Raw genomic sequence first — 27,015 nt, 5'->3', positions numbered from 1 at the left:
GGTGTTATCCTGTGTACGAAACCGCGGGCGCAAGTATGCGTGGATGATCGCGACGAATTCGAGCGTTTGTATGTTAACGTTTTTGTCGCGTGAACTAGTGCATGTAATTTCGCGTGAGTCCATTATTTTTTATAAGCGTGTTGCCATTCGCATGTTCGCGTGTTCTTGAATGATCGTGCGTGGACCGTTGATATACTTAATTTTTAGTGAATGGTTCAGATGCTAGAAGAGAGTGAGTTCTCCTTTTTCACTTGAGTTCCCGGTCATGCCGCCATGGAATGTTGTCTAGTGAGTACTAGCGCCATTTTTTATGGGTCCAACTGAAGGTATGAGTTTGGGCTGCTAGGATCGAGGGTAGAGACTTCCGGACGTAACCGATTCATGATAGCGCGAGCGGTGGATTGATGCTTGAAATCGCGTTTGTAAATTACTATGAACTAAAATGTTTTCTTAATTGCCGGGCCGTTTTTATGTTGGCTAGTTCGTGAATGTTCGCGTTTGTGACCAGGTTTGTGTTGTCACAAAGGCCTCGTTTGTGCACTTGGAATGAGAGATTGTGAGTATATATGAGAGAATAAGCAACTGATTGTGTGAGGATTAATCTAATTTAAGATATAGCAATAAAGAAAAAAAAAATGACATGCCGAATGAAGAAAAAAGGAAAGAAATCAAGTAGAAGCGTATAAATTGATTGATATTATTTTGAGTAGTAGAAAACCAAATTACTATAAGTACAAAAACATACTTTTGAAGTAGAAGAAGAGAACAATGTAACATGCAATCAAAATATTTGAAATTATCTAAATTCCAACAAATGATACTTATTTACCATTAACGACAATGACATTCTGTTATAATGATTCGCGTGCATCAGTAAATTCATCGTACCTTAATTTATCCAATCCGATCTTCCCGAATGAATCAAATCGAATGCCCGAATTGAACACTGGTGAAAAGTAACCAATGCATCCTTGGAAGGATTACCCACTAATCTATCATATACGCCAGTCCTGCATGCATTCTCTAATCCATATGTCGCAAATACTCAGTGAGCTGATGCACAGATAGACATACGACAAGCACATAACAATTGTACACTAGTACTAAAAGTAAGAATTATTACAACACAACTTATAGAGTTGAACTGTTATATTTTTTATGCTCCTGCACACGTTGACGAAGCTGACCGATATAAATCAACACACAATGACTCCCACTGCGAGCCGTGATCACAAACACTGCCATTAAGCTGTTGAACAATGTCTGCAAACACAGCCCACAGAGAAAGTCAATCCACGGTGGCTCGCCAATCGGCCACGCCAGTATGCATAGGCTGTTGGCTGACCGTTAGTTCTTTGAAACTGATGCACAGATATGCTTGATAATGTTTGCAATTCCGTCAAACACGTTAACCTAGGCGAGGGACTGTATGTCGTGTGTGCTAACGTGTATGTAACTTCGCGTGTATAAATTCTATTTTATAACCGTGTGCCTTTCGCACATTCGCGTGTGTTCTTGGATGATCGCGCACGGACCGTGAATCTAATATTTTATTTTTGGTGTGCGGCTCAGATGCTAGAAGAAAGTGAGATCTTCCATATCACTAGAGTTCCCGGACATGTCGCCATGGAACCGTGTTGTCTAGTGGATATGAGCTTTATTTTTTGATTGTATGGACCTAAGTTATTAGGACAGAGGGTAATGGTTTCCGGACGTGACCGCGACGGACGTTTTTGGGTTCGCGTTTGAAACTTCGTAAGTGCAAAAATGTTCATCTTATTACCGGGGTGTTATCAAGTTTGCGTGATCGCGGGCGTAGGTGTTTGTGTGCTATTGGTTGGGGAGTATCTGCCCGCCAGATGCCGCATCGGAACAAATTACACAATCTGATTTTCGTACACCGCTTAGCGGAATGCTTATATGCATTGCACAAGTAAAAATTAGTTTTCGAGACATTTTATTTATGTAGAAATAGTTTACTAGACAGCAGAGGGAAGATACAATAATTATCTTTGAACTACAAATTTCTATAATAAACATTCAATGTGGTAGCTTTTGTTTGCAATTACAGTTTTTAATCGTATTGGAATGCTGACCACTAGTTTTTGTGTGTATTCAACCTTAATTTTATCCCATTCTTTTAAATAGTAATTTCTAAGATCATTCTCATTATAATCCGGATAGTTTCGCACTTTTTGTCCAAATACTCCCATATATTTTCCTATCAGTTAAAAAACGGTGACCGCATTAGAGAATCCATAACATTTAAACAATTATAAATTTACTCTAAACGTTTTTTGCGCGCTTTATGCTATGGGTTCTTCTCCTGACCGAATTTCCGATATCCACCATTTCTTAGTAAAAGTACCATTTTACGGAAGCTTTGGTTTAAAATTTATTTTAAGATATTCATATTAAAATACACATTCTGATCCACCATTCCATCAATGAAGATCAAATTTCCAGTACTTCTAGTGGACATATAATACCCCATACAATAATTCCATTGTCCCTGCGCTTAGCTGCTGTTATAAGGCTTTTACGTCCAGGTCTGAGTTCGATTTTTCCCACTCGAAACAACAGCCATTTGAATTTAAAATGTTGAATTTGGACTCGTAGACAAAATTTACAATCTTTCCAATATTCCGATAAAAGGTCAACTGTTATTACGGCATTTAAATAGCAGGGACTGGAAGGTGAAGTATATTTTTCAATATTAAGAGCCATAGTACTCAAGGGAGAGCAAGGAAGTGAAGGGAGAAAGTTTAGAAAAGCGTAGAAGAGTCATTTGAGCAAGCTTAGAATTTACCGGCGACTTAACCTTTTGTCTGCTACCGTAGGAGTCAAGATATTTTGGCATTAGAAATGCGAATCACCTGAGTCTATGGCATGTCCGGACAAACGTAAAGTAACTTGTTACTTTATGCTGTCGGAACCGACTTCCGATAAGTAACAAGTTACTTATAACATTAATTACTCGATTTTCCCAATTTTTTCTAATTAAAAATCGTTTATCCCTTATAGAATTTTTTTTGCGGTTCAAGTTTTTCGAAATATCTGCTCTACGTTTCGCCACATCGAATCTTTTAACGACCACATCGCAGGGTTGTTACGAAAGACGACAAAATATAAACGCGCCAAATCCGCGCGAGATTTTGGGCGGTTCTCAAACTAAATAAATGTTGCCTATACAGTAAACTTCAGTAAACAAACCAAAATTACTAGGAGAATTTCCTCAATATATGGTTCAGCGCGATGCTTTCTTGTTCGTTTATTGTTGTGATCCGTGTTCTGTGAGTAACGCTTCCGGAATTTCTTCTTAAGGGGTTATAAATGTTGAGATGCGCGAAAAAAGGGAAAAGTTTGAATTTTTATGAAGGTATGTAGCCATATTTTTATGAAATACTTGTTATACGTTTAGCGTAGTACAATGTCCAATTTGCAAAATCCACTTGAGAAAATAAAAAAATAATAATTGTCGAAGCTATAGCAATTTCCGTAAAGCGCGTTTTTTTCAAAGAGGTTTGCCGTGACCACGATTCCAGTCCAACAGCTCAACAGAAACTATCGAACTAAACAAAAATTATTAGTGTATGTACCTGTGGTGTCCTTGAACGATCGATTAAAAAAATTCTTCTTTTTGGAAACGGGGACGATTTTTCCAAAAAAAATCACTATTTTCACCTGAAAAAAAAATATTAAAAAATTCATAACAATAATATGAAAATTTCGACGAAAAATGGCATCGTTCAAGGACACGGCAGTTAAATTACAAACAAGTCAAAAAAAAAAAATTGAGATCGGTTGAAAACTTTTCCGACTAAGACGCTTTTGGGAAACATGATTTCGAGATAGTCGCGTTTAATGTTTCAAGTATAAGCAACACCTTCATAAGGGAGCAAGATGAAAAACGCTATAACTTTGGGTCCACTACTCTGATCTCTATTAAAATTTGAGGTAACATTCTTAAGAACCTGATTTTTTGGCCGACCTCAACAAATATAACCCTTTAAAAGAAATTTTGAAACTTGGTTTTGAGGCCTGTTCCTAAAACTTTGTGAAATGTGTTTCTTTTGGGAATAAAATGCGATTTGCGTGCAAGCGAAATCCTACTTTCATACATTCTGATGAATGGAATCTGCCCAAAAGTTATCAAACATACTTAAAACTCAAAGTTTCTTTCTCTCTTTCTTTTAATATTAAAAAGGACTAACGGGATTTTCAATCAAAAATTGCAATAAAATCCGCCAGTTGTTACAATGAGTTGAATTGTCTAAATAAGTTCATTCAAATAGAATGTTTTGAATTTAAGCCAATTGTATTGCACCAGGCAGGATCTGATCAGGAAGGATGATAATTCTAGATTACAAGACATCCCATAGAATGAAAAAAATATTGTAAAAAAACACGAACACGTGATAGAAAAAAAATCTGTTCACTATTTTAATTGACATCTTTAACCCTTTCATGCCCAATTTTTTTCTAGTGCATGTAGGGTTTCAAGAAACACGAAAAGCCTATTTTCATAAAGATTGGTGCTTCCATGGCAGTGCTAGAAGCTGGTCAATTTTTACCTTCTAATGCTCCTAGAATAATTCCAATAGTCCAACGACGTAGAAAACGTAACCAACTACAGTCTAAATTGCTAAGTTTTATCAGTTTTCAATAATATTGCACCATAACGTAGATATATGAAAAAATCATTTTCCGACGTCACCGCAAACTGTCTGGCAGCACTATTCCATCGGAATCCAATCAGACTAATTGCAATAACTTCAGTTCTAGAGCTGATCCTTGTAACTGTTAATACTCAAATTAAAGGCAATAATCACATTAATGAGCCTTACTTGTTTTTGTGAGCAAATCTCGCCTTAATCAAAAGTTATAGCTGATTGGGTTAAAAGGTAAGAGTATCGAATAAGTCTGGTTAACATTTCTCTACACTTCCATAAAATATCATTAAGCCCAAAAACCGACGGAATATGAAAATATAATTTTTCCCCTTAAAATGGGACTTTGTGAACACTAAAATTCATCTGAATACACTGTTCAATTAAACCCAACGTCCTTGCAAATCGACTGTTTAACCAGTAGGTCCCGGGCAAATATAAAAACTAATGAAATGTTAATAATTTTATATCATGAATAATGATTTTATATCATTTTATATAGTTCTACAAAGTTGTAGACAATGAAATTTTTCATCAGATTCTCAATTCTAGTATTATTTGAATGTAAACCCGATCCCCCTCTGTTATCGAAAATCGGAAGCACTACGCGAACTAATATCAATGTTGTCGTGTAGACCATCGAAAATAATCATATTGGGGGCATGACAGCATTTTATTGCTCTACATTGAGATACTCAAACGACAATAAGTGTGTTTTTACAACTTTTGATTTGTTTTTGGTGCATCATTGACTACAGGATATTTCTGATTGTTAAAGTGATTGCATAAACAATTTAAGTGGATTTAAGTTCTTTGATTAAAGTTCTGCAAAGTGCATAAATCAATTTAGTTCAACTTTTTTCAAAAAAATTTTTAATTGCATCGTAATTAAAAATTACGCGGTGGGGCAAATCCGACCTCTAAATAGTGGGGTAAATCCGACCGCTTTTTTGCTAAGAAAATTTTTATCTATCAAATTGAAATATCTTTTTATTGTTATTATTTATTTTTTTTGCACAATGGTTCATAATTACAAACAAAAGATACAAAAAAGCGATGAATATAGTATACGTCGAGCAATACGACCGATGCAAATGGGAATATCTTTACGTGCTACTGCTCATGATTTTGACATTCCAAGATTGACAATGAAATCTATTTTCTTCATGTTTCAATTCAATAACATAACATTCATTGATTTATCATTGATAAACCATAAAATTTGGGTAATATTTGTACTAAATCAACCAAAAAAATAGGCGGTCGGGTTTACCCTATCATTTTTAAAAACAGCAAAAATGAACATTTTCGTAAAATTCTTGTATTTCAAAACTTTCCCAAGATATGAATAAAACGTCATACATAGAGAGTTGCCCAGAAGTCTAACCTTTAACTTGGCATATAAAATGACTTGATTCGATGTAAAATGAGCATTTTACAGTAAAGCCATTTACTAGGTCGGATTTGCCCCACCTTACCCTACTATCTAGTGGCAAAAATGTAAATCACATTTTTGCCAGTATGTAGTACTATAGACATTCAAATAATACTAAAACTACCTTGTAAAACCTAAGTGATTTTTTTATTTTTTTTAGAGTTGTCCTACTGGAGCTATAGAGCTAGGTTCTCAGAATGGCGCCCCGTCAGAGTAACACAACACAACTGCAGACGAGACAGGCAATGGCGCCCACTAAAACACTGCCTTAGGCCAATTGTAGCGGGCCGTAAATGTGATATTCATTGGACGGTTCAGGTATGTGCGGGCTAAGGAACTTTGCGATCGCGTGTATCATTGCGAACGACTCGAGCATTTGTACGTTAACGTGTTCGATCGCGTGTGCGTTAGTACGTCGCGTGTGCTAACGTGTATGTAATTTCGCGTGTATAAATTCTATATCAAAACCGCGTGCCTTTCGCAAATTCGCGTGTGTTCTAGAGCAATCCCACGCTGACCGTGAATCTGAACTTAATTTTTCGTGTTCGGTTCAGATTCCCATCAACCTGCGAGAGGGATCCTTGCAAAACCTAAGCTTCAAACAAAAATGAAAAGTTGTTCTAGACCCTCCGACCGATTATTTTACGATTGCAAATTATTGTTATTTGTTATTTATCAATGTGCAATCGGGCTGTCTCAACAACCTATTTCTGCAACCTATGTGCATTAACTGTACACCTACCGCCTCACCGTTGGATTTGACAGTGCGTGCAGTGCTTTATGGTCACACCTTCGACCGCGCACCCGGCTTCCCATGAGCGTTTTGGAGGCTCAGAGGCTGTCATCCTACCATCGCCTTGGGGTCAACACCATATTGGTAAATTTCGCATGTATAAATATATATATATATATATATATATATATATATATATATATATATATATATATATATATATATATATATATATATATATATATATATATATATATATATATATATATATATATATATATATATATATATATATATATATATATATATATATATATATATATATATATATATATATATATATATATATATATATATATATATATATATATATATATATATATATATATATATATATATATATATATATATATATATATATATATATATATATATATATATATATATATATATATATATATATATATATATATATATATATATATATATATATATATATATATATATATATATATATATATATATATATATATATATATATATATATATATATAGGTAATGCTTCGGATTTACTTGGAAGCATAAAAAAATATTTATTTCACTTCTATGAACGATTACAATCACATTCAGGTTAAGACTAAAAGCTAAATTGATTTTCCCTACTATTTAAAGGATTAATCTATCTAGTCAGCATTTCTGACCCACGCCGCGTTCGCCGTCTGGTTGCTAGGTGATTATTGAAGCCTCAGCAGAATTGTCCTATTTGCTGGCTCGATGGTCGCCGTTGCCGTGTGATCGATGTCGCCGCGTGGAACCACGTTGTTTCATGTGTTTTCGTGTATGGATGGTGCACCGGAAGCTAAACTGATGCTTCAGCGTCGTTTCTGGGCAGGGTACTTTGTAACGTCTCTCGCCTACAAGTGTCAGACGTCCTCGGCTGACTTTTAGCGAGAGCAAATCTTGGTAGCTGCAAGGGTTTTTTCTTGTTCGACGACGTGGTTTCTAAACTGTTCCAGAGTTCTTGGTGTTTCTCCTCCTTGGTTATGCTTATTTCTATGTGGCTGGTATGGTCTCCGTCGCTCTGGTTAGTCCACTGTTTCGTACTGTAGAGACTTTTCCAGTATACGAAACATATAAAAGAGATATAAAATGTTAATAGAAACACGAGAGCTAATGCTCCATAGCCAACGGTTCGTTGGGTGTTGTGCAGTGATAATTGAACTGTTCCAATTTTTTTCCAAATTTTGCAGATGCAATTGTTGTACATCGTTAGTTTCTATTGATGAGTTGATAATTTGTAACGTTTTCCCATAAATCGGGACAAGATATTCTTCGTTGAAGATTTTGAGTGGGTCATTGGAAAAAGTATAGTTTAGGAAGTTCACTGTGCAGTTATTGGTTTCTATGATGGTTGGCTCGGATATGATCCGCTGGTCGCCGCAAGAATCTCTAATAAGGATGCTTTCGTTCGTATCTACAAGAATAATGCCTCTTTTGATTTCTTTAACTCGCGTTGGTTGTTGTCTTCTGATGAGGTGACATTTTGGTGTTTGGTGTGTTAGCAGATTGAAGATGCAATCGTCTTGTACTGGTTTTGTGTTTTCGCAGATGGTACACGTGGCTGATTAGGCGTAAATTTTGTTGAGATGTTTGGCTACAAGTTGAATGTTAGTGTTAACTGTTGTTCCGTTTATGTTGACTGTCTCCAGGCTGATCAGATCGTATTGGTTTTCGTCTAGTTGAGGGATTTTGACCAGGATTAGAATTTGTTTCTTAGCGAAAGATACACTAGTTGTGGTATATTGAAAAATTTCATCTACTACTTTCAGATTTAACTTCTGCCTTCTAAGATTGTTGAAAATATACAATTTTTCTTCTGATGATAATATGTTTTTGTTTAACAGGATTGTTCTGGAAAATGAGATTTGTTCTGCTATATCTTCTAATATTTTTATAATTAGATCAGAATTAAATATGAGGTTAACAAATTCCAAATCTACTATTGTTTTGTGCGTATAATTGTGGTTTGCTGCTAACTGCCAATTTATTTTTTTCAATGTAGAGGTTATTTGATTGTTTCTGTCTTTTAGTAATTCGTTAATTATAATTTGCTTGTTTTGGTTTTGAATAATTTTGTTCTCATTGCTTTCTAAGGTTTGAAGGCTGTTTTGAATCATTTCTAAATCTTTACTATCTGGGATACCAGCTATGTATTTTATTGTAGTTCCTAGAACATCTATTAATGCACGTTTTTGTCTTCTGTGATACAAATTATGTAGCTTTTCGTTTGCAATTTTTATCTTTTCTGCTAATGTTTCTTCTAGATGGTCTGATATTTTGTAATTTTTGGTAACTTTTTCTATGTAATTTAGGTTGCTTTCAATTGAATTTAAATTTACTTCGTGAACTATTCTCTCATATCCTATTTTCACTCTAACTTTATCCAATTTTATAGCTACCATGCCATTATTGTGTGCAATGCCATTAAATGTGGTCGCGTTTATGAGTTTGACGATTAACAATCTGAAATGAAAATACTGACTTGTTTAGAAGTTGTTGGTTTGTTTAATATTTTATTCGGTTTTTATGTATTTTTATGTCGTTGATGTCTTTATACGTCAGTAGGTTATTTTCTTTAACTGTTGAAATTTTATACGGGTCTTTATCTTTTGTTTTTCTTTGGGTTATTTTAATGAAGTTTTTGTCATTAGTTGGTAGTTCTTTAGGTTCTTCTTTATGTTGATGTTGTTTTTCATATGCTTCTTTACGCTTCGTTAGTTCGTTTTTTATGACGGTGTGCAGTTTATTGGCGTTTTGTGTTATTTATTCTGTATTAGTGGTATTAGCGGTGTTAAATATTACGTCGCGTGGTTTGTTTTTAATTACCGAGTGAAATGTGTTGTTATAAATATCTGTTAATATATTGATTTGATCTTTAATTGGATGATTTTTATATTTGAATTGCATTGTCCGGTACAATTCGATTAATGTAGAATGGGATCTTTCGACTGTTCCATTTGCATTCGAGTTACTCGCGTGATGTATTTCGATTCCGAGTTCGTTGAGAAAGCCGACAAAATCTATAGAAATGAAATATGGTTCTTGATCGCAAATAATCGTATTTGGTCGTCCGAATTGCCAAATGTTCAGTAATCGCGTTTTTTAAATCAACAATCGTTCTAGATGTGAGTAATATCGTGTTAGCAAATTTAGAAAAGGAGTCTACAATGGTTAGCCATTTATTTCCTTTCATGAAAAATATATCGATGTGAACTCTATCAAAGTTTTCCCAAAAGAGCTTTTTCTGATTAATTTTGGAGGAGTTCTATCGTATTTACTTTTCTTGCAAATATTACAAGAGTTCACAAAGATTTTTAGTTTTCTGTCAATTCCTGGAAAGAAATAATTTTGTATAATTTGTTGCTTGTTTTCTTCCATCCCCCTGTGGGCTGCTTCGTGTGTTTGCCTCACGATTGCGTCCTGTTCTTCGTCTAGTCGCACATCTTCTAGTAGGGTTTCTGAAATGAGAATCTTATAAATATTGCTTTCCGAAAAATGTTTTCTGTACGTTTCCTGTATAAGCTGAATCAATGAGACGGGGATTTTTAAACAGTTTACTCCTTTTGGGTTCAGAAGTTCTTTGAAAATATTTATTATATCTTGTTCTACGAAATCTTGTTGGCATATTATGTGGCGGTGGTATCTCGGAAAAATTTCTTCGAAAATTTTTGTTTGCTCTCTCGATATTCTTAGTATAATTTGGGTTCTAAACATATTGGTGGGTTTCTCGGTGCATGGGATGAAATAGTCGTCACTCGTGTCGGCTGAGTGAACAGTCATCCCGAGCAAATACTCATGGGTTCAAACACCGCATAGCCCCTTGAAAAGACCATAAACATGGTCCGTGCCAAAATTCACAACCATCAAGACACCATAAAATGGTCTTAGTAACCCATAAATATACCAACGTATGGTATTTTATATGGGATCCACCGGACCATGGTGATGGTGTTTTCATGGGTTGAACCCATTTCAAACACCCATGTCAAACCCCATGAGCATGGAGGTATTATGGGCTTTTCGTTTGCTCGGGATACCGTCACTGCTTTCGTCTGATGAATCTTCTTCTGTATTTTCATTATTATTTAGTTCGGTCGGTTTTATTCTAGACAGTGCATCTGCTACTGCGTTTTGTTTGCCTGGTTTATATATTATTTGGTAGTCAAACTCTTCTAAATCTAACTTCCATCTAATAATTTTATTGTTTGTGTTAGTCATACTGTAAGTAAGTGGTTGATGGTCTGTATAAAGTTTGAATTGTCTGCCGTAAAGGTATGGTCTAAAATGCTTTACTGCCCACACTATAGCCAAGAGTTCTTTTTCTGTAGTGGAGTAACGTTCTTCAGTTCTGTTCAATGTCCTAGATGCGTAGGCTACTGGTCTATCTTTACCCAATGGTCCTTGTGACAAAACGGCTCCGATAGCATAGTCGCTTGCATCGGTTGTCAATATAAATTCTTTGGTAAAGTCGGGGTAGATTTATATGGGATCTAACATGACGATTTGTTTGCATTTTTCGAAGCAGGCAGAAATTTCCGGAGTAATTGTGAAATCGGAATCTTTTCTTAAAAGAGATGTGAGAGGTTTAACTACTTTAGCAAAATCTTTAATGAAGCGCCTATAATAACCCAGTATTCCTAAAAATTGTCGCATTTCTTTTTCTGATTTTGGAATGGGCCATGACTTTATCGCTTCGATTTTGTCGCTGTTTGGTTTTACGCCTTCTTCAGTTACGGTATGTCCAAGAAATTGAACCTCTTTTCTAAAGAATTCACATTTATCTAGTTGAATTTTCAAGTTTGCTTCTTTCAGTTTTTGAAAAAAATTACCGACGATGATATTTGTGCTCTTGGAGTGAGCTCGCGAATATAATGATATCATCCATGTAGACAAAACAGCATATTCCGACAAATTCTCTAAGTATACAATCCATCACTTTTTGGAACGTACCAGGGGCATTTTTCAGTCCGAATGGCATTCTGGTAAATTCATATTTTCCAGAGTTTATTGAAAATGCCGTTTTTTCTGTGTCTTCATCAGAGAGTTGAATCTGATGGAATCCAGATACTAAATCAACTGTGGAGAAATAACAGGCTCTCCCGAGTTTATCGAGGATGTCGGTTATTTCTGGGATGGGGTATTTATCGTTTATAGTTTTCTCATTGAGTTTTCTATAATCGATAACTAACCGAAATTTCTTTTGCCCTGATGCGTCTGCTTTTTTTTTGGGACAATCCATACAGCAGATATGTATGGAGAGTTGGATTCCTTGATGACGCCATAGTTCAACATTTTGCGAACTTGCTTCTGAACTTCTTCTTCAAAAATCTGTGGGTATTTGTAAGATTTTGTATGAACTGGAATATCATCTGCCGTCCGAATTTTATGTTTAATTTTATGTGTAAACGTTAGTTTTTGGTTCTCATCGTATAGAATGCCGCGGTATTCATTTATGATTTGTTTCAAGGCTTTTTCCTCTTCCATGTTCATGTGGTCTTTCCTGAAATCGTAATTAATTGCTTCTATTTTTGAAGGAGTGATTTTTTTCAGTGTAATATACTCATTTTCAAGATCCATTTCGTTTAGATTAATTTCTGTAACGTTGTGTTTGTTGTTTTTCCGTATTGCTACTACCTTTATTCTTAACTTTAATTTGAATGAATTGGTGCGTTTGGTCGTTTAAATTTATTGTATGGCTCCCTGGAAATTTTTTGTTCAATTGGAAACTTTTTCTTCCTACTTTGAGTGTGTTTTTCGCGATGTCAAGTTTTGCATTTAAATCACGAAGTGTTTCGTAGCCTATCAGGCCGTCGAAAAAATCGTGGAAATCGAATATAAAGAACTTAACGTTTTTCTTTATCTGAAAGATGTCCATAGAAGCTGATTTCTTAATTTCGTGAATTCCTCGGATATTTGTTACTTTTATTCCAGATTCGGTTTTGCAATTTTCTATTTTAACGTGTTTGGGAGAAATGTAGTTTTTGTTAGCTCCCGTATCGACCAAGAATTTCATATTACCTTTAGAAGTGCTAATAGTCAAATAAGGTATAAAATAGGTTTTTAATTTTTCGCCTAGTTCCAGATGAAAATTTAATTCGTCTGAGATGAAACAATCATCGTCGTCAGAGTCCATTATCGAGTCGTCGTTAATGTTTGCTGGGTCTGGTGGAGAAGTGTTACCCTCTGTTTCTGGTTCATGATTGTTTATTTGGATTTTTGATCTATGTGTTCTCATAGATACGTCGTCGTCCGAATTTCTATTCCTAAAGTTTCCAGATGGGGTTTTATTCTTGAATTTAGTTGAATTCCCAGAGCTTCCAGGATTTGAATAATTTGGCTTAGCAAAGTTTTTATTGTTTTCATTTGATGATTGTCCCGAAGTTCCGTTGTTTGAAAGCTTTGATCTGGTATTATTGCGTTCTAATTTCTGCCGATAAGCAGCGTTCGAATATTGTGTCGCACAAGTGTACGCTTCCTCTAATGATTCGGGTCTATGGCTCCTGACTATCATCGAGAGAGACTCACTTAGGCCGTCAATATACCTCGTCGTGCTCATCATGCCGATAAGGGACCATTCATAAATTACGTAACGCAAAAAATGCCCAAAATTGACTCCCCCTCCCCCTATGTAACAAATTGTCACAAATTTTTCCATCCCCCCCTCCCCTGTTACGTAACAAATTCCAAAAAAAAAAATTTTTTTTCTTCGATCAAAACATGTTACGTAACGATCTAGTTAACACCCCCTCCCCCCTATGTTACAACTTGTACCCCCTCCCCCCCCCCTAAAAGCGTTACGTAATTTATGAATGGTCCCTAAAAGAATTTATTTGCTTTGTGGCCCCGCTGAATTCGCTCATAGAATTTGCGGTGCTCTTAATTGCAGTGTCAATCTGCTTTATTTTGTTAAAATATTCTGTCAAGGTTTTTCTGCCTTGCGTTATGTAAAACAACGACTGAATATGAGACGTAAGGTCTCGTTTATCGCCGCATGAATTTAGCAGTACATCTTTTATGTCATGCCAGCTAGCCGGGTTTCCTGCTGCTATGAGGATTTCTTTTGCTTCCCCGATAATTTTGCTTTTGACAGCTTTTACTAGTTGTGCAAAAATAGGTTCATCTTTGCACTCAATAAAGAGGTCTAAGGCTTCTTCTGCCTCCTGTATCCAGGCAAGCGTTTCTCTTCTATTACCGGAGAAATTGCTTAAATTTTTTATTGGATCCGGTGTTTTGTAATACTTAAACGGATCGACCGGAGGGCGCTGTTTGATGGCTGCCAACTCCGCGATTAATTTGTTTTGATTTTCAGTGAGCTGCGCGATATGCGCTCGAAACTCGTCCTGACTCATTTCAATCTGTTCTTCTATATTCCTATTTGATTGGAATTTCTTGTCGCGCTTCTGTTTTGCGTTAAGTTTTTCCTGTTTTTATGTTAGTTTACCTACTGTGATATTTCAGGCTTTTGCTTACCGCTGGTGGGGGCGCCGGCCTCTGAATTAGTAGTGTTTATTGTGTGATCAAAGTGAGCTACTAGTTCGCGATGAACAGCGCTCGCTATGATTTCTAGTATTATTATTCAAGCAGTAGTACTTACAGAAGTAATGTTTTTAACATCTTCCGGAGTCCCTGGTGATTGATGATTGGTTATTCTTCTAGGTCCTTTCGTGGAGACTCCTGTGACTCGATAACCGCAAACTGTGTGATGTCCGCTCACCAGTGGTTTCCCGGGTTGTGATTCTCGATAAATGTGTCACACTTGTTCTTGTACAGAATTTTAGGTTTATTTTCAATAATGGTGGCACTCACTCAGCCGTAGTCTAGGCTGACACTTCTCACTGATGAAAATTACACTAAGTTCCTGTTAATAATCCACAAAAAAATCTCTATTGACTGCGCCAGTAATGCTTCGGATTTACTTGGAAGCATAAAAAAATATTTATTTCACTTCTATGAACGATTACAATCACATTCAGGTTAAGACTAAAAGCTAAATTGATTTTCCCTACTATTTAATGGATTAATCTATCTAGTCAGCATTTCTGACTCGCGCCGCGATCGCCGTCTGGTTGCTAGGTGATTATTGAAGCATCAGCAGAATTGTCCTATTTGCTGGCTCGATGGTCGCCGTTGCCGTGTGATCGGTGTCGCCGCGTGGAACCACGTTGTTTCATGTGTTTTCGTGTATGGATGGTGCACCGGAAGCTAAACCTCTCGAGGGATGATTGGCTATCATATTTGGAGAAAAAAATCGTTCTCCACATACCATGAAATCTCAACCGTTACTAAGTTATTGAACTTTTTGTGTTAAAAACTTAGTTGTCTTAAAATAGCTCTGACTCAAAAAATTTACTTTGTTTTTCAAATATTTTAGATCCATTGGATAGGTGACAAAATTTTCCATTGAAAAATATCCTCAAATATTTCAGCTAATGAGGTTAAGTAATCTTTTCACAGTAATTTATTTAAAATTTAACAATTTTGATCGATTTTTCGTTCACTTCGCGAAAATCTTAATAGTTAACATCACTATTTTAATAATTCAAATTGTTAGACTTGAAAAGTTGTATAAATTGTTCTTTGAATTGATACACTTATCTTGTCTTGTTTTCATGTGTTTGGGTTATTGAACTTGGATATTTTTATCTCATATTCACTAATACTAGCTCTCATTGAAAATGTATGGCACTTATTGTACCTTTTCTTATTTTTATTCGAAAGCCAGGAAAACTTTGCAGAGAAAAATGTATTAATACCGTTCAGTTAAGTGTTATTATTAGCATTTTAGTTATTTTCTTAAAATAGTAAATAATAAACTTTACCATTATTATCATGGAATTAATGCATCTCAGCAGGTTCTACAATTCTTCCTTTGACTCCATTCAATTATCTCTTTTAGTTTCGAATCAAAATCATTTTTATCTTCTCGTTTCATATGCAAAAACTACGATTTCGAACCCACTGCATTTGTGATGAGGCCATCCTGTGTTAACTATTAAATTGCAGCGAAATGAAAAGCGATAGGGATAAAGTGTCAAATAATAAGTTGTAGAGAACATTAAGGGGCACCAAATGAACAAAAGTGACGATAAATTTAGTTGATTAATAATTAGAATAATTACAAAAATCACCAAAGAACGCAAATTTTGAGTTATTTTACTAGTAAAAAGTCATGTAGTACACTTAACTAAAAGATATCTGTACATACATCAAAAGGAAATTTTCTCAGCTTTCCAATGAAGCCCTGATAATAGCGATACAAAGCATATTTTTTTAGATTAGTGTCTTTTAAGAACTTGCGTCAAATACAGGAAAAGTTTAGAAGTCAAATTACAAGGAAACGAGAAAAGATAGGAATATTATGTTGAAGAACAAATTATGAATTGTCCTCAAACCCAACTTTTGGATAATGGACATTGCTATAATCATAATTAATTATTTTGAGAAAATTAACAAAAATCTCATCAAAAACACTAACTTTTGACTACTTTACATCTAAAAGGTAATTAAAACTAATTACCTGAAAGATATGAGAACATTACTCAATAGAAAATTTTCTCACCTTTCCAATGGCAATAAAAGATTTAATATACGAGGTATACTTTTTGAGTTGGAGGTGTTTTAAGATAAACAAGCTTTTAACACAAAAATTCAATAACTCTGTAACGGTTGAAATTTGATGGTATGTGTAGAACGATTGTTTGCTCCAAATATGACAGTAAATCACCCCTCGAGAGATTATTACTCATGAACCAAACACCCTGTATATATATATATATATATATATATATATATATATATATATATATATATATATATATATATATATATATATATATATATATATATATATATATATATATATATATATATATATATATATATATATATATATATATATATATATATATATATATATATATATATATATATATATATATATATATATATATATATATATATATATATATATATATATATATATATATATATATATATATATATATATATATATATATATATATATATATATATATATATATATATATATATATATATATATATATATATATATATATATATATATATATATATATATATATATATATATATATATATATATATATATATATATATATATATATATATATATATATATATATATATATATATATATATATATATATATATATATATATATATATATATATATATATATATATATATATATATATATATATATATATATATATATATATATATATATATATATATATATATATATATATATATATATATATATATATATATATATATATATATATATATATATATATATATATATATATATATATATATATATATATATATATATATATATATATATATATATATATATATATATATATATATATATATATATATATATATATATATATATATATTAGACTGCCCAGAAAAATAATGAATTTTTGAAAACTCAATCGGCCCACCCCTGAGTCGATTCCTAGTCCCACCAGGAGTACTTGCTCCAAATTTGAAGCAAATCGGACAAGTCTAGCTACCGGACCAACGTGCTTGAAGTTTGTATGGGATTTTTGGACAATTTACATGGAGAAAACCCACTTGCTCACATTTTCGCCACTAGGTGGCACTGTATACATCAGATTATCACCAAAAGTGAAACTTAAGAAGATAATTTTATTATCTACAACTTTGTTGAAGACTACAAAGCGATCCGACTCCAATAGGAAAAGTTATTAAACTTTTAACGAAGTGATGTCTGAGTCAGTTTTGCATGGGGCCTAGCAGTGCATGATAGTGTATCAGTACTAGGTTCTAACAAACTAAACATTTTTGTGGATTAAAGGTTAGATTTAGCTGAACAGTATGTTCGGAAGAATTGCAGTACATAATACGAGTTATGTTTTGGTTAGAAACTTTTAGTTCAATCTGTGACCGCATAGATGGCGCCAACACTAACTTTTCAACGGAGAGAGATAGAATATCGAGATGTTTGGAAGAATTACTGCAATATTCTTGTTCTACAACTTTGTAGAAGACACCTAATTTCTATCTCTCTTCGTTGAAAAGTTAATGTTGGCGCCATCTATGCGGTCAGGTGTGGAACTACAATTTTCTAACCAAAACATAACTCGTATTATGTACTACAATTCATCCGAACATACTATTCAGCTAAATCTAATCATTATTCCATAAAAATGTTTAGTTTGTTAGAACCTAATACTGATACACTATCATGCACTGCTAGGCCCCATGCAAAACTGACTCAGACATCACTTCGTTAAAAGTTTAATAACTTTTCCTATTGGAGTCGGATCGCTTTGTAGTCTTCAACAAAGTTGTAGATAATAAAATTATCTTCTTAAGTTTCACTTTTGGTGATAATCTGATGTATAGAGTGCCACCTAGCGGCGAAAATGTGAGCAAGTGGGTTTTCTCTATGTAAAATGTCGAAAAATCCCATACAAAAATCAAGCACGTTGGTCCGGTAGCTAGACTTGTCCGATTTGCTTCAAATTTGGAGCAAGTACTCCTGGTGGGACTAGGAATCGACTCAGGGGTGGGCCGATTGAGTTTTCAAAAATTCATTATTTTTCTGGGCAGTCTAATATATATATATATATATATATATATATATATATATATATATATATATATATATATATATATATATATATATATATATATATATATATATATATATATATATATATATATATATATATATATATATATATATATATATATATATATATATATAATTTTCCACCAGAGCTTGTGATGTAGTATTTGTGTCATGTGACGTGTACGTACATGAGCCGTAGAAAAGTCTATAAGCTTTGCATGGGATTCCTCTTGTGCTTCCTCTCTGAAAACCATCATGCTCGTTTGGCTGCAATTTTTGACACTTCGCTAGTCTTTGTATGAAGTATCTGTACACTGAGGATACTGCACTTATATATATCATATATATCATAAATCGAATCTTATGAATCAGTCGACTCTCATATTTCAAACATTTTATAGTTGTATGTTTTTCATAACATGTTAATAAACTTCATTTACTCGCATTATAAATTGTATGCGGTAAACGTATACGTTTCATACGTGGCACCATGGGCCACAAATCGATTTTTTTGTTCGAAAATCCAGAACTTATAAACCGTTAGTACTAGACTTTCAGTGTCTTTGTAACAAATTCTCTATAATAAGCGCCTTTCATTTTAGGCAAAACAAAATTAGGGTGGCCCTCTCAATTTTTGAAATAAAAAAAATATCTCCTGAATGAAAAAAGATAGAAGGATATGACCTTCCAAAGAAATGTAGAGAAATCAATTTTGAGTAACTGCTGAAAACGTCGAAACTCTATCTTCAACGGTTGTTATTTTACAGCAATGTCACTTGTTCCGCTTAGGGTGACTCTTGAAAATTCAGTTTTTTTAATATATCTTTGAAGTTGATTTCTCGTGAATGTCGTCTTCGAACAAAAGTTAGCTCCTTCAAATTCGCACATTTCTTCTTCAGAGTCCAACTCATTAACTTTTATATAAACAGAGTTATTGACGATTTTATGTTCAAAATTGGACATTTTCGAAGCTGAATAACTCCGAAGGTGGCAAAAAGTGGCAATCAATGTTATGACCATCTGATAGTACTTTAAAAATACTACAAAATAAGGGGTACATGGTTTGTCTCCTGGCGACTCTTCATGTGAAATGATTGCTTATAAGCTACCTCTGTTCCATGGGCCAAAAATCGATTTTTTGTTGGAAATCCAGTTCTTATATCCCGTAAGTGCTAGATATTCACTGTCTACAAAAGAATATCATCGCAAAAAGTGCGCTTCATTTCGATGTAAAAACAGGGTAGTCTCCTTCATTTTTGGAATGAAAATGATTTCTCCTGAACAATAACAATAGAAGTATAAAGCCCTACTGAAAATTAAAAAATAATCATGTTTGAGTAACTTTGTTGACAATTCCTAAACTATCGATAGAAGCTTTTATTTTACGGCGTTTTCTTTTAATTGGTTTGGCCTGACTTTAAAAAAAACAGTGTTTCAATAAAATACTTTTGAAGTCGATTTTCCAAAAAAATTGAAATTTTGTTCTGATAAGTGTCTATTTTTTTTTGGAGACCAACTAATTAGTTTAAAAAACTAAGATATTGATTTTTTCAGTGGTAATATTTTTTCTCTGCGTTTCAACAATTTTTACACTGATAAAATAAAGTAGCTTTTAATGCGTAGAAAACTGCCCATTTTGAATAAAAATGGAATAACCCACTTAATGAGTAAAGAGCTTGTACGTCAACCTGGTTATCTTTTACCTATTATTTCTTGTGGAAAAATCGTCCCAGAATGAAAAAAAATCTGAATTTAAAAAAAAATTATACAGCACCAGTTTTACACTATTTCCCTGAATCCTGATAGAATCTCTATCTTAAAGCCTAAAATCAACATAAAAACTGTCACTTGACAGATCCCTGAATCTTCTAGAGCAGTCGAAATTGTTGAATTATCGCATATTTGCACCATCCTTAGAAGTCTAAACTGCCGTTTTTAATTTGTAGGTTATCTCGCTTGAAGTAATTTATAAAGGATCCATTATTAGCATCAATATACCCATTGGCATAACCTCATCGAGCTATTGTAAAATGGATTGGAAGTACTCATTGTTAAAAGCAAAAAAGTAGCCACAGTTGACAGCTCGAATAACTTCCGAAAATAAGCAATTTATATTGATGTCATTGATAAAGTTTTTTTTTGTCGTGTATGGAAAATAACTCCGAAGGAGGAGGCTGTCAATCTATCCGTTTGATAATAATAAAACATACTTTTAAATGAGAGCTGGACAGCTTGTTCCCCAACGTACATTCACGTGGAATTTTTTATTAAATTGCGAAGGCAAGAAATGGTTTTTTGGGAAATTTTTAGGGCAAATTACAGTGAACTGAAACAGGGGAGGTAATATAATTAATAAAAGACAAATAAATCATTAATGCTAAACAAAGGGTGCTTCCTTTACCATAAACCCGAGCTTTCAATAAATTGTAATATGTTGATAATAATTTCTTTTTTGCCATGCGAATAAAACGTATGCCATGCAAATACTCCAAACATTCATTTTATAAACCGTAGTCCAAAAATCACATATATTATGTACAATTTCACTCCACGAAACAAGTTTAGAATAACATCTTCCGAGAGCACCATTAAATTTGATTTGCATCGGAGATCCAGATGTGTGTATATAAGAACGGCGACTATGATTAATATATATTTTAAGTACGAATTTAGATGAATACCGCATACCTTCTCTATAACAGAGGTAATTCATAAGCAAACATTTCACATGAAGAGTCGCTAGGAGACAAACCATGTACCCCTTATTTTGTAGTATTTTTAAAGTACTGTCAGATGGTCATAACATTGATTGCCACTTTTTGCCACCTTCGGAGTTATTTAGCTTAGAAAATTCCAATTTTGATCATAAAATCGTCAATAACTCTGTTTATATAACAATTAATGAGTTGGTCTCTGAAGAAGAAATGTGCGCATTTGAAAGAGCTAACTTTTGTTCAAAGACAACATTCACGAGAAATCAATTTCAAAGATGTTATATTAAAAAAACTGAATTTTTAAGAGCCCCCCTAAACGGAACAAGGGAAAACGCTGTAAAATAACAACTGTTGAAGATAGAGTTTCAGCGTTTTCAGCAAAGTAACTCAAAATTGATTTCTCTACATTTCTTTGGAAGGTCATATTCTCCTATATTTTTTCATTCGGGAGAAATTTTTTTTTTTTCAAAAATCGAGAGGACCACCCTAATTTCGATTTCCCTAAAATGAAGGGCACTTATTGTAGAGAATTTGTTCCAAAGACACTGAAGGTCTAGTACTAACGGATTATAAGTTCTGGATTTTCGCAAAAAAAAAACGTTTTGCGACCCATGGTGCGTGGGTACAATGAAATTCAAAGCTGCATCTTATATGAAGAAAATCATAATATAAACGTATGAAGAATAAACAAAATGTACGCTGTAGAAGAAAGTTGCGTCTGCGGATAATTTGCTGGCAGACCGTCCGATTCTGGCTAGGGCGTTGCAAGTAATTGAAGGTATTTTTTTAAACAAATGTCAACATATCTGCAATGCAAGTTATTCAGGTGGAATATTTCATTTTAATTTTTAGAGTGTGAAGTGGAAACAACCTCTGTAATTTGATGGACCAGCGATCAGATTTTCGAGGCTATCAGTCATATTCTGATTGGAGTGTTGATAGTATAGGGTGATTTAATTATAATTGATAAGATTAAAATCCAGTGACACGCATTAAATACTGAAATCAATTCTCTTTTTTTAATGAGTGGCAAATTATCTCTTTTATTTCATTCACAAAATTGATGAAATTTAGAAGAAGATGCTCCGAATTTCATTATTCATAAAAATGATATTCATACGAACTACATAAGATATTTATGCTGCAGTAGTATCGTTTTTATACGTGGAACTTTATGTAAAGTATGCATTCGCAGTATGATATCCACAGTTGGCTCTTTGGGTGCAAAAACTGTCATTCATAGTTTATAACTATGATCAAGGATGCAAAATGCCTACCTTTTCTGCGGCTGTAATTTTTCTGCCTACATTCTCATTTCTCTCTCGATGCTGCTGTCATTCGCTTGTGCAGGACGCCCAGCGCTGTACGGCTGCCTGTGTGCAAAGCAGTAACATGACAAAAAACTACTGTCCCCAGTACAGCCACCAGACGCGAGCGGTACAGCTTCTCTTTCCTTATTTTACATTTTTTAATATTTTCAATCTTTTTAATATTTTTATTCAAAAATGACAACAATGAATGAGGCTCATTTACGCCACGGCCGGCATCAACGCTTTCCTGTGCGGGCCTCTCCCTTTGACTATGCAGAGAAAAATGTGCAAAGCGAGAGAACAAACTTTACTACGCCACACTCTCACCGAGCAGTCGGAGTACAGCAGCAAAACAAAAATGTATTCTACTGCTGTACGGGAAAATGTACTCGGTTAGGCTACCGTTCTGGCAAGAGCTGTAGTGATGCATCGCTGTAGCGGGCTGTACGGCTTGTGCAAATGTAAATATACCGAAAAAAATGTAGTTTATCGGTACCGTTGGCATCCCTGACTATGATATTCACAAGAAAACCTTGTGGCGAAAAATCAAAGACTTAGTATACTTAGTATATTCTTATGATTTTCGAAGGTGCAGTATCCTCAGTGTACGTTCAACCAACCTTTCATACCCTTCCTCGTCCATCCATCTTCTTCTCCTATGGAGTGCATGTCGTGCGTACACTGAGGATACTGCACCTTCGAAAATCATAAGAATATACTGAACTGAAATTCTGGCTGGTTCCAGTTCGTATTCCGGCTCCAGTGACACAACCGATTCTAACTAGGATCGGTTGTCACTGGAGCCGGAATACGAATTGGGACCAGCCAGAATTACGGTTCATTTCCGGCTGAGCTTAACTGGGCCGTTTTATCACCCCGCCGAGAAAACGCGGGATATTGCCAAATTTGGGACATATTTTTTCTTTCTATAACTTTGGCCTTAAAAATATTTTTCTTTGACTCCTAGACGTAACCTTATAACACCAAATTTAATATTTTTGCAGATTTTGCTTATGCCCAAGAAAGGATTTTCTCGAATTTGACTTAATTCGTTTGCTAGAGCTTACCAAACAATACAGCTTCCTTGACCTGATTAAAAATCTGTACCAACAGGTTACCGCGCTCTATAAAATTACAAACAGATTTTCATATGAGACTGACAAAATCGGGTCAAAAACCTGACAAAATCGAAAGTATAAAATAGAAAAGGAAGGCTGATAAAATCAAATTTTGTGTACATTGTGGAATCAAGCTCTGTTTTTCTAGCTATAACACTTAATTGTCGGGCCAATATTTCGCAAGCGATGCACAACGTCTACTCCAATGTAAACATTTATAATATATTATATGCAAATACATCGGTTTTACCTTTGGATCATTCGATGTGGAGCTTTCAATCAATGCTATGGCAGCGCCAGTACAGGTGGAATCCAGAGATGCCAGATATGCAGACAAGTCTGCAAATTCGCAGACTTTTATTTTAAGCTGCAGATTTTTTGGATGACGCAGATATTTGCAGATTTTCTAGTTTGGTTGCAGATATTTGCAGATTTTTATGTTTTGTTGCAGATATTTGCAGATTTTTGAATATAAAGGCTTTTGGTTACACTAGCTTTCCTGTCATTTTTTGTACTTCCCAGACTTTTAAAATTATTATTGCAGACATTTGAAAAAAGTACCTGGCATCTCTGGTGGAATCAGCATAATGTGTTTGAACCACAAGTTAACACCTTCGCAACGGTTTTGGATAGTTGTGTTACGGCAAATACGCGTCGATATATGCAAATTCTAGTCCAGGATTGAACTGTTGTTTTGTTGTCCACAAAGCTTGTTCATGTTAATTACAAAGATAAGACAATTAGAAAAAAATGTTACCGCGGCGCACTTTACTCTTCGTAAAAAAATTATAAATTGAGTGTCGTTTGTGCAATTCGCGTACTAATTCACTTATGCACTATTCGATTTCACATTCTTCAGCTTGTTTATAAGCCCTTGTATATAACAACGCCTTAACCATGAAATTCAACCTTTTCGAGAAATTCCAAGGAGCTGCCGCAAAATAAAATTTTCGTGTCACTTTCCCAGACGAGAGCAAACGTAATTTGCATAATTTTCATTTGCAGCATCGAAAATGCTATCTAGTCGTATTTCATACTTCAAATTGCACAATATATCACACACACTTATACCTTTTATTTTTGATAATAGATTCATAAAAAACTTCATTTTGTCGCTATGCGCCGCTATCCCGGCGTCTACCCAAAATTAAATTACGAAAACATTTAGCGCAATTTGCGGGTTGGATTCAATATCGTCCATAAAAGTATATGTCGAACAATTGTATACGCAGCATAAATTAGAATGCGGATATTATTAACTTTACCGTAATCATTCCTGCAGTACACCGTTTTCGTACGTTTTGCACAGAATATACATCGGATTGGAACAGTGCAATAAAGAAAAAAAACAGCGAACACCACACTTTTCTGATCTACTTTTAAATTTTGCTTTTCTCGGTTTTCTCTAACTAAATCAGAGATGCCAGATACTTTTTTACAAATGTCTGTAAAAATATTTAAAAGTTTAGGATGCACAAAAAATGTCAGGAAAACTATTTTTGACCAAAAATGACTATTTCATGATGAGTTATATATACTAAATGAAAATAGTGCTTTTATAGCCCAAGATAAGTAGAGAGAAATAGCTTATGGAGGAAAAGTAAGTTTCTCGATAAACATATGATTACGGCTTAAAAGCCAACTGTCAAAATTCCCTTTGAAAGAAAATTACGCACAAACCGTTACTGGCTAAACACAGTTCATAGCAGTTAACGGAAGAGATAACTTTTCTCTTTTGTTTACTATCAAGTTCTGTGATTAGCGAGTAACGGTTTGTTCGGAATTTATCCTTTCAAAGAAAATTTTGACAGTTGGTTTTTAAGCCGTAATCATATGTTTGTCGAGATTTGAAAATTGTGCAACCAAAAGCCTTTATTTTCAAAAATCTGTAAATATCTACAACCAAACTAAAAAATCTGTAAATATCTGCAACCAAATTAAAACATCTGCAAGTATCTGCGTCATCGAAAAAATCTGCAGCTAAAATTAAAAGTCTGCGAATTTGCAGACATGTCTGCAAATCTGGCATCTCTGGACTCTATACACGCCACCGAAAAACTACCTAAAATTCAGTACTTTTGACTCAATCTCGTGATATCGTGCAAAGAGAATAGGGAAAGAGACGAATAGAGTGAAGCCACAAATACCTTATTAAGCAGACCAATCGTGCAATGTAAATAAACATTACTCATGCCTGAGTTGGAGGAGATAAGTATTGTACATCTATTAAAAAAGAAATTTCAATTTTCGTCAGAATTTGGTTCAATCGTGATTGTGAGGTGCATTCTAGAGTATATGTATGAGTAAAAACAAGCTTTAGAATTATTTCATCTCTTTGTTTCGAAATGGGCATCGTTTGATAAAAAAATCCAACGATCGACATACGGTTTGTTTTCAAAATATAATAGGAGTCATGTAAAGTGCTGCCTGTGGAAGCGGTTGCCAAAATTCTAGTGTTGAAATCATCATAAAGGGAGTGTTGCCGTTTTGACTGATTTTCACTCTTCGTCTCTTTCACTATTCTCTTTGGTATCGTGTAGAGTCTGTATACACGGTTAAATAAAACAACCTGCAGAAAAGTTCGTTTAACTTACTTTTGAGTTGTGCGTCGCTTTCGCACTTATTAGTGTTGTCAAAAACAAAACGAGAGGTTCGACTCAGTCGAGATCTTCCGTGGGGGAAGTTACTTTTGAGTTGTTTGGGGTGAACTCAAAATTAGGTAAATTCAATTTAAATTTGAGTATAAAAAACCTATCAATGAGTTGTAATTTTTGCCGTGGTTAAATGGAAACTACCTTCAACACGGTTTACCTAATTTTAAGTTACCCCACGATACCACGAGATTGAGTCAAAGGAACTCAATTTTAGGTAGTTTTTTGTTTCCGTGTACAATATAGAGTCCCGTACAGAGGAATGCGCAACACTGCGTGGAATACAGACTATTTCTTGAGCGTTTTTTCAAAACGTTATATCTGCAATGAGTTACTCTCTTTGTTTACTTTCTCTTTCGATTTTTACGGCGTCACTATAACACTTTTCACTTATTTTACAGTACAGATCGAAAGACGGTGGTTTTAACTAGCATATTGTGCAAAGAGTTGAGGGATAAATGTTAAAGTGACCGAATTATTAACAGAAGAGAAAGTAAACAAAGAGAGTAACTCATTGCAGATATGACGTTATGAAAAAACGCTCAAGATTTATGTTTTTCTGGCAACCGGAATATTTGCTGTAACTTTGAGTGACTTTGATCAAATCGTTGGTTATACCACAGATAACAGACGTTTAGGCTAGAACAAAATTTCTTCAAAAACCTGTGTAAACTTTC

General features: G+C 34.1%; 1 protein-coding gene across 5 annotated transcripts in view; it reads right to left on the bottom strand.

The window, feature by feature from the left end:
- Positions 1 to 25,068, bottom strand: part of LOC131683361 (cytospin-A-like) — a 258,651-nt gene extending 233,583 nt beyond the window's left edge. The window contains exon 1 of one of the 5 annotated variants that reach the window (XR_009304514.1): positions 24,953 to 25,068. Coding sequence is in view for 4 of the 5 variants with exons in the window: in XM_058965273.1 (XP_058821256.1) it covers positions 24,953 to 24,961 (9 nt within the window). In the remaining variant the exon portion in view is untranslated. The remainder of the gene's footprint in view (positions 1 to 24,952) is intronic. The other 4 variants (XM_058965273.1, XM_058965272.1, XM_058965285.1 and 1 more) reach the window with 4 other exon arrangements.
- Between the last annotated feature and the right edge of the window lie 1,947 nt (positions 25,069 to 27,015).

Source organism: Topomyia yanbarensis, chromosome 2 (genome assembly GCF_030247195.1).
Source record: "Topomyia yanbarensis strain Yona2022 chromosome 2, ASM3024719v1, whole genome shotgun sequence".
NCBI lineage: Eukaryota > Metazoa > Arthropoda > Insecta > Diptera > Culicidae > Topomyia > Topomyia yanbarensis.
This window is presented reverse-complemented; position numbering and strand designations above follow the sequence as displayed.